Source organism: Oncorhynchus masou, chromosome 18 (assembly GCF_036934945.1).
Source record: "Oncorhynchus masou masou isolate Uvic2021 chromosome 18, UVic_Omas_1.1, whole genome shotgun sequence".
In the NCBI taxonomy this organism is placed as follows: Eukaryota; Metazoa; Chordata; class Actinopteri; order Salmoniformes; family Salmonidae; genus Oncorhynchus; species Oncorhynchus masou.
This window is the reverse complement of record NC_088229.1, coordinates 21115298-21124672: the sequence shown is the minus strand read 5'-3', so window position 1 is coordinate 21124672 and position 9375 is coordinate 21115298. Positions and strand designations below refer to the sequence as shown.

The 9375-nt window shown below is 39.6% G+C and overlaps 1 protein-coding gene across 1 annotated transcript; it reads right to left on the bottom strand.

The window, feature by feature from the left end:
• Positions 1-2167: 2167 nt before the first annotated feature.
• Positions 2168-3737, bottom strand: LOC135504184 (CCAAT/enhancer-binding protein beta-like). The gene has a single exon (XM_064922529.1). It carries the CDS (start codon positions 3546-3548, stop codon positions 2664-2666), a length of 885 nt encoding a protein of 294 aa, XP_064778601.1. The 5' UTR covers positions 3549-3737; the 3' UTR covers positions 2168-2663.
• Between the last annotated feature and the right edge of the window lie 5638 nt (positions 3738-9375).

Genomic DNA, 9375 nt, shown 5'->3' with positions numbered 1-9375 from the left:
ATGTACAGAAAATCACCATAGTCCAATAAAGGCAAAAAAAGTGGCTTCAGCAAGGTCTTTTCTAGCCTGAAATTGAAAAAGTATTGTTCCTAAAGAAAAAGATCAGCTGAAGTTTAAGGTTTTTACTGAGCTGTTGAATGTGGAGGCTAAAGAGCGGAGGGTAAAACTCTCACCATTTCCAGCAACAATGTAAAAAAACAACAAGAAACATCAATAACAACAAAAACACCACCACAGTGTATGATGGGAAGTGTATCATGCTGCTAGACAGCTTGATTTGAAATGGCTTGGTTGTGATTTTGGTCTGTTATACAGAGCATGCTAACAGAGTTCCAGCACTGCTCTCGTTATTTTGGACTCAATGATACTAATACTATGCAGCAGCCTAACAAACACAACCACGATAGTACAGTATACACTACTTTTAGGAAACAATAAAATCAAGTGAATGTACAATATAATTTGGGTGAACTATCCCTATTTCAACCTATTGCTAGATTTGTCTTGTAAGTGCGTAGAGCATTGTTTTAATTTGGTGTGACATTTGAATTCACGGATGGAACAGGAAGATGTTGTTGAGCAATATACTCTGTTTCCATTATGGGAAGTTGTGTTGTGAAATTCACGATGTTCAAAACATTGTATTTTCTCTTTTATGTGATACAAGAAAGGATGACATTGTTAAAATGTACTTGGAGTAATTGGGTTCAGTAGCAAAGCCTAATCAAGAAATACATAAAGCACTAGCACACACACACAATTTGCTCTCTCTCTCGAAACACCCTCCTTTACAAACCTCTGCCCTGCATTGTCACGGGTTTACTGTAGATCTCTAGGGATTATCTCCTGTCCTATTACCAGGGTAACTCTTGATGGGCAAGTTTGATAGTATTTTCAGTCATTTCCACTGCCTTGCATTCATGTGTAGAAATGGTAGTGTATTTGACCAGTTCCACTTAGACCAGTTATTCGATTAAACTAAAACTAAACATACTGTATATAATCTTACTGAACAAACTGGACCTTTGGTGGATGATAGATTATCAAAGAGAATCTGTTCCACATCCAAAATCACTCTTCTCTTTGGCACATTTCATAGGCTAAATATTAAAGTATACCATTTGATATTTGAGGCTGGCAGGTTATACACGTTTTAAAAAACTATTTGCAGGACGGTGGTGATGTGTTTGGGTAAAAGGTTAGTTGTTGATTAATCTTGGACTGTGAGGCCTTGAACCCCTCTGTGGGTCAGTGGACCCACCAGACTATTGACCGAGGTGTGTGCTTAAGATAATGGTGACATTTGCTAGTTGGGTGAAAAAGGCTCAGTTAGTATGTCTTCTTTCACCAATACACTGCTGTTGAAATATTAATTGTTTTACTGAATCACACTGAAGTAATACTGGTATTTTAGGTTCTCAATATTATAACTTATCATTTTTAATAATTATCATTAGATGCAAATGAGTCATCATATTCCAAATCAGTTGTTCATGGGTTTAAAATAAGAGATAGGCCTAAATGTTACCTTAAAGGCCCAGTGTAGTCAAAAACATGATATTCCTCAATTTTATATATATTTCCACACTATGAGGTTAAAATAATACTGTGAAATAATGATACTGCCCGTTTAGTGTAAGAGCTGTTTGAAAAGACTGCCTGCCTGCAATTTCAGCCTGTTTTGGTGGGATGGAGTTTTGGCCTGCCTGTTGATGTCACCAGGCAGGCCAAAATAATAATAAGGAATAATAATAAGGAAGAGAATTCCAAAACCCTCTGCCAATAACAGCTAGTTTTCCATTTTCCCCTCCCCACTTTGACCACTCCCAGACAGTCCTAGTAAAATTATTGCTTGAGAAATTGCTGTTTGCTATGAAGCTATTTTTGTTTCTTTTTGATCATTTTAATTGAAAACAATCACAGTAAGGTATTTAATTGTTACCCAGAAATGATTTGATATTGAGATAAAAACAGCTCAATTGGACCTTTAAGTTTGAGCTCATGTACACCTATAATATTTTTATTCCCCGAGTTACTTATACATGTGAGCGAAGAGATACATAAATGGTCTATTTAATTCTGTATGTGTGTGTGAAAGAGAGGAATAAATCAGTCAGGTGATCTACCACCTTTTTACCATCTCACTAATAAACACCATACAAATTAATAATATCAAAGTATAAATTGTTTAATTCAATAAAATATCAAGTACCATTTGTACATTTTCATCATATTAAGAGATTACTTCATTCATTGCCAATACTGTTACAAAGAGTTGCATCATACCTCTGCAGTGGGCTACAACTCTTCCCTTGACAACCATTGCTCCAGATAAGGACATTTATTTTTAAATAACAGAATATTTACCAATATTCAATATAAAATGCAAAACCCGTACAGAAATACTGCATACACAAAATTGTAAAGACAGAATGAAGGTGACATGTCAAGATTCATGAATAGTTGTACATTCGTTTCACCTTCTTTACCCAATCACATCTTGTAAACTGCTGGTGGCTTTTTCATGTATAGATACTGTACACAAACGTAACATACTGGAATAACTTTTTCACATGTATGGCACCGCGATAAATGTCTGTTTTTTTAAGTCAGTGCCTGATCAAGTACCGGTTTCCAGTGAGAGGTGTGTTGGCATTCTGTGGCTAACACTGACCGGTGGCAGAGAGCAAGTTACGCAGAGTGGAAAGCTCTCTTGACAGCTGCTCCACGCGTTTTTGTAAACGGTCATTCTCTGCGGCCAGTTCCAGCACTTTGTGTTGCGTCTCCATATTGCGTATTTTGGCTTTATCCCTGCTCTTTCTAACGGCAAGGTTGTTCCTCTCCCGCCTCTGCTTATATTCCTCACTGTCCTTTTCCAGTCGCTTCTTCCCCTTGCCACCAGATGACATTTTCCCGCCCTGCAAAGGCGACCTGCCTTTACCTGGCGGGGCAGGTGTGCCGGGTGGACTTGAGGAAGACGAGGACGCAGTGGAAATGTTACCAAGGCTGCCACTTGGAGTCGACTGGTAATGAAGATACCTCATGTCGTAGCCAGACGAACCGTTGTTGTCCATTCTTTGGTCCTCTTGAAGATCGTCTCTTTCACCGGTTTTAAAGTGGTTCCCAAGAAACTCGGGGCTGAACACGGTGTCCACACGGGTCTCCTGCAGTTCAGGATAGCCCAGGACGTATGGCTCCCTAGGGTTGGCGTGCGCACTTGTCTCCCGCTCGTTGAGAGAGATGTAGTTTCTGTAGTTTTGTTCTAATGATGAAAGTCTCTTTATCCTGCTTTCCTCGGCAAGGAAACTAGCGAATACGCCTCCCCCTCTCTGCTGTGTTTCGTTGTGTGTTACTAGTTGACAGTGCGCAGCAGCTGGATCCAAGTAGTCGCTGAAATCAATTGCTTTCTCGTGCTCGGCTATGCCAAGCTCCGTCATCGAGCCGTCAACGCGCTGCTTGCAAGTGGTGTTGTCGCTAATGGGACTGATAATGCTGTTTCTACTCTGGAAAGCAAAGCAATCCCCGTCGTAGAAGCCGGCCACTTCCATGGATCTTAACACCCGCCGAATTGCGGGAACATTGAAATCTGTGGCACCCCGAGGTATTGGCTACAAGCGTAATTCTGGCTGAAAACACTCAAGTAACTTGGCACACGACGACAAAATGTCACTGTGATAATATTCAGTTATTGAAGAAAAGAAACTTGAAGAATAGATGAGTAATGCAGCAGTGAGAGTCTAGGAACGGTTTATATATAGGCTAGTGTGAAACTGAATGGGCGGAGCAAGCGTGATAAATCCCCTAACTACCGGTAACCTGTTCCCACTTGATTTCGTAGACTGGTTAGTTGTTTAACAACAAAATTAATGTGTGCAGAACTATGATGCTAGGCACATGGGGTTGGTTTAGACTGTTGACAACATGTAGACTATATCCGTCTCCAAATTTGCATTGAAAATATAAATACATTTGCACAATGAGCACTTGATTCTCAAATACATAGTTACAGTTGTTGGTTAGCTAGCTAACGAATTTTAGCCATATTAGCATTGCCATGACCATAGCTGTGGGAAGTAGAGGTGCTGAGGGTGCTGCAGCACCCCCCCCTTGAAAAATCTGGATAAAAGATTTTCACAGAAGTAGTGCATATTAGTGGACCGATATAGCCATTTCCAGCACGGGCAAACTTTTTTCCCCTGAATTGTAATTTTAAGAGGTAGACCTTAGAAAGGTAGAAATTCACAACTAGTCTATTAGTATAAGCCTAAAGTAATAGTCTACGGAGCTTGGTTCAAAAACATGTATACATGTATTTGAAATATTTATTTGCTGTGTATTTTAGTATTTTTCAAATAATGTGGAATCTACTTATTTGAAGTATTTTCAAATAATTTCCTATAAAAAGCCTACTATTTTAAACTTTTCTTAATTTCTTAATTACCGCTAGGACCAAACAGACCTGGGTTTAAATGCATGTAGTATCTAAATATTTTTATTTGAAAATACACTAAGCATTTTCAAATACATGCCAATACTTTCCAAGTGCATTTTTGAAAGACATTCCAATATTCAGCTACTTGTATTTTCCTTTAAAAAATATCCTAATACTGAACGAAAATATAAACACAACATATAAAGTGTTGGTCCAATGTTTCATGGGCTGAAATAAAAGATCCCAGAAATAGTCCATACACACAAAAAGCTTATTTCTCTCAAATTTAGTACACAAATTTGTTTACATCCCTGTTAGAGAGCATTTATCCTTTGCCAAGATAATCCATCCACCTGACAGGTGTGGCATATCAAGAAGCTGATTAAACAGCATGATCATTACACAAGTGCACCTTGTGCTGGGAACAATAAAAGGCCAATCTAAAATGTGCAGTTTTGCTACACAACACAATGCCACAGATGTCTCTAGTTTTGAAGGCGTGTGGCACCAGTACTGTTGCCATAGAATGTAATGTTAATTTCTCTACCATAAACCGCCTTCAATGTCATTTTAGAGAATTTGGCGGTACATCCAACCGGTCTCACAACCGCATACCCCATGTAACCACGCCTTCCCAGGACCTCCACATCTGGCTTCTTCACCTGCGTAATTGTCTGAGTAACGGGATCAGAGGAGGGATGTGAGGATCTTTTATAGAAAGTTTGAATTACAATTAATTCCACAATGCTCTCCATGACAAGGAAGCTGTAGTACATTAGCAATATATTTTAAAAGAGAGACCCTGGCCAAAATAGCAGCACACGAAGTTGCAGACACATTTACAACATCAGACACAAGGCATTACAGTATAAAAAAACATGTATTTACACATTGGAAAAGTGTGGTGCAACTAGGGGTCAAAACCTTGACAGCCCCCCAGATCATAGTGTTTAACTTAGTTTTAAACTTATTTAAAGGGGCAAGCTCCTGTAATGTGCATCTAATCTCTATGGCTGTCTGCATTTAAGCATAGGCCACATATGACCTTACTCACAGATAACATTTTTGCCACTGTAGATTTCAAACAATTTGTAGAGATGATTGAATGATTTTATGAAATTCCACATTTAGGGCAGGGTGTAAATCCATTACCTGGCATATTGTAACCCACAGAGTCAAAGCTTTCCATTGAGAAGACTGGGAAAAGCAACAATACTTTGACTTGTGGGTCAGATTTTGTAAAATAATAACACAATTTGTCTATTGTGTTGTACATAGTTGCACACTGCCATCTATGGGTAGTGTAAACAACAATTCACTCATGACTAAACTTCCCTAGATCTCTGCCTACTAGGCTTTGTAAAGCTTACTATCGGTCAGTCACCCCAGTAGCTCCCCCCAAATGATCTATTGTAATAATGGTTTCATTTATGATCTCAAATAGGCCTAACACAGTTCGGTGAGAATTAAATTAAATGATGAAATTGTAAAAAGTGTACAACCATAGTGTTTTTACCTAACCAAAATCCTAATTTCAACATGTGACATGCCTTTATATTAAAGGCTTATCTCTCCTAATTGACCATAGTATTTGGCTACCATGATCTGGTACATAGAACATGGAACAACGGTCCTTAACAGTCAAACCCAATAGCTCTCACGGATGGGGTCAGGAAATTGTTTGTTCACCTCACTACCTAATTGGTTATTCGCGTGATTATGGAACTATGTACAACTCAACAATTGGCTGCTTTAGATTGCAAGCGTAATGTGATAGGGTTAGAAAAGCAATGTAGTTTTATAGCAGAATAAAAGGCCTGCATGATTTGCACCACGGAATAGTACGATTCTTACCAGAGCGGGCTGAGCTTGATCTCAAATTCATGAGCACCGCGGCATACACCTTCGCCAGAAGCAAGCGGCTTGCAAAACGAGCGCGCCTTATTTTTTGTAATGGCGTGTTTCTTGTGCTGAGTAGTTTCCACATCTGTTGGTTTCCTGACTGTGGAAAGGGGTTGAACCAGGAGTGGAACATGGCGAAAATGGTCAACGACCTCGGGTGTGCGCGGTGGGGTCCACAACACGCAGGTGCTCGGGAACTTGCAAATTTGTATTCGCCAGGTGAGGGAACCGCTATCTCTATTGTCAACGCCACTCGGGAATGTCGTAACCGGCTACATTTACAATTGGTTCCTCTTACATATCGGTTAGCCAAATTTGTTCAAATATTTTATTCATCAGGATCACGGGAAAGTAGTTATGCATTTGAATAAGCCTACTAGTTGTTATGTAATCGACTAGCTGGACTGTTCCCCGGGATCATTTGGAAATACAGAAATGATAACTAACTATGCTGTAAAAGCCATAGGCCTACATACAGCTCCACACACACACACACTGGGAGGGGATTGTTTGAACTTTCAAAGCAATATGCCCTAATTGCTAAGTGCACGGGCCTTTCCCAATTGTATTCTCCTGGTTTCCTCAAGCCATTAGGGGAGGAACCTCTGGCTTTGTCATCCAATTGGTTTTGAGGAGGAGGGGGGAAAGTGTGGCTAATGTAATTGAGAAAAGGCCATGGTGTCAAGAATGGACTCAAGTGGACCAAAGCTCAGTCATCATAAGTTAGTGGTGCATTAAGTGACTAGAGTTGATATGACTACAAAGTATTTTAAATAAATCTAACCTATGATGACAAATTACTGTACCAATTGAGCATGTCATTCTTTAAGTCTATTGCATACTACTTTGCATATTGCCTTTTGTACTTGATGCTTTTGACTGGTTTTTCTTGGCTTGACTCTTATTGAAAGACACTGAATGCATTAGGTGTTGCTGTGTCCTGGCTCCAACATTCTACATGTGACCAGAATGCCGCTGTGTACTTCACGTGGAGGGGTGGTGGTCCCTAGGCATGAAACATTGCAATGCCTGCAAATTATGTAGGCAACACCATTTACGTTAAATTCCAAGTAGTCCCTTTACAAGTCAGAATATAGAATAAACTTAATTTGAATATACTCTGCTGGTTGTTCATGGTGTTGGCCCTTCATTTGGTTGCAATTTGAGACAAAATATCCACATGAAAGCATTATTAACCCGACTTCAAAAACGTTGGTCTCTGTGTGGTAAAGAAGATTTATTTGCTCGAGACCAAAGGCATAAAATGTAAGTACATGCATGTAATCGAAGTCTGTAGGTGTTTCCATCGGTTTGCATATGTGCAGGTGACAAATTTCAATGGCAGCACTGTCACTCTAAATTTGGGTAAACAGCACTTTCTTGTGGATATTCCATCCCAAATTGAGCGGCTGAAGAACCAACCTCAAAAACAGCCATCAGAGTAAGTTGAAATGTAATTAAACATTCTGGCTTATAGGAAAAATGTACACAATTTTGCATTGCTATGTTTCAGACTGTATATTAAGTATTGGTATAAACGTCTGATTTTTAGGCAAGCTCCTCATTAGCTCTGGTCCAGTGTGTTTATCTGCAGATGAGCCTTTGTTGAAGGCGAATGAGACATGTAAATTCCCTGGACCAGAGCTAGTGTAACAGTATAGACTTTACGTCCGTCCCCTTGCCCCGACCTGGGCGTGAACCAGGGACGCTCTGCACACGTCAACAGTCACCTTCAAAGCATCGTTACCCATTGCTCCACAAAAGCCACGGCCCTTGCAGAGCAAGGGGAACCACTACTTCAAGGTCTCAGAGCAAGTGAAGTCACCGATTGAAACGCCACCAGCGCGCACCACAGCTAACTAGCTAGCCATTTCACAAACAAAAGCATCAGGTTAAGTATCAGACTACATCAGACTACAACGGTATCTACTATACAGTTAATTTCCAACCATGGTTACTACAGCACACACAAAGCACTCATTTCAGGTAGTTTGCTAATTAAACCTCTTCTGATTACTCTACTGCATTCAAATAATTATTAGGCCATCATCACTGTAGCCTTAGTAACCCTTCAAATCCAGCTTGGCATGGTGGTTACAAGGCAGATATATTGGCAATATCACTGAATGGTAATATTGTGTTTGACCACATCCATGCAAACTTCTGGGTTTATATAAAAAATAAAAACATTTTTTTTTAAAGAATGCTTTGTGTAGAAAAGTATGGCAAATTTGAGAATGAATGTGTTGATATTAGCAAATTTAAGACTGAAAAAAAATTGGTTGAAAACAAATCACAGAAGCGTTACAAAATAGGTTTTGCAAATGGAGAAGTGAAATGAAAGGCAAGAGATTACTGCATCTGTGATTGTTAAGGCCATTTAAAAAAACTGTACATGAATGCTATGTCCATCCAGACAACTGGATATAGACAAAATATGAGCCAGCACTTAAGGCAAATTAGGGTAGGCAGTCCTTGACATGTAAAGGACAACATACTGGGTCCATGCCCAGTGAGATACATTTTATAGTCACATTGTTTTTGAGGGGGAGATGAAGTTCTGCAAAAAAGCAAGACTGTTTGCTTTAAGTATTTAGAGTTTCTCAGTCTTTGTAAAGTGGATGACAATTAAATGTTTGATGGTCCCTTATGGTGACAATGGCTTCAGTGTTACACCTTAAGAAAGGAGATTTGAAAAAGTACTGCAATGTAGTAGTGATTTCAAATAGCACTTCCTGCTCAGATTTTTAGTGGGTTAAGAAAACACTCCACCATTATATGTCCTCTCTGATGTTGTACTTATTCTAGGATAGTGTATGACCTAGAGGCTCACTCCCCTCAGTGAGCTTGTCCAGGAATGGGGTCATGAGGGGGTTTACTTGAGATGGGAGTATCTAGAGTTAACATTTGTTATGCCATTGGATGAGGTAATGGTTCTGTGCTATGAAGTACCAGGAACGAGATTAGAACCTCGTCTTGGGGACCAAACTTATCGATAATTTAAAGCCGAATGTTATCTGGCTAAGGGATACTCCTTTCTC

Bases quoted from the DNA above. Each gene is read 5' to 3' on its own strand.
- LOC135504184 (XM_064922529.1), bottom strand. From the start codon at position 3,548: ATGGAAGTGGCCGGCTTCTACGACGGGGATTGCTTTGCTTTCCAGAGT.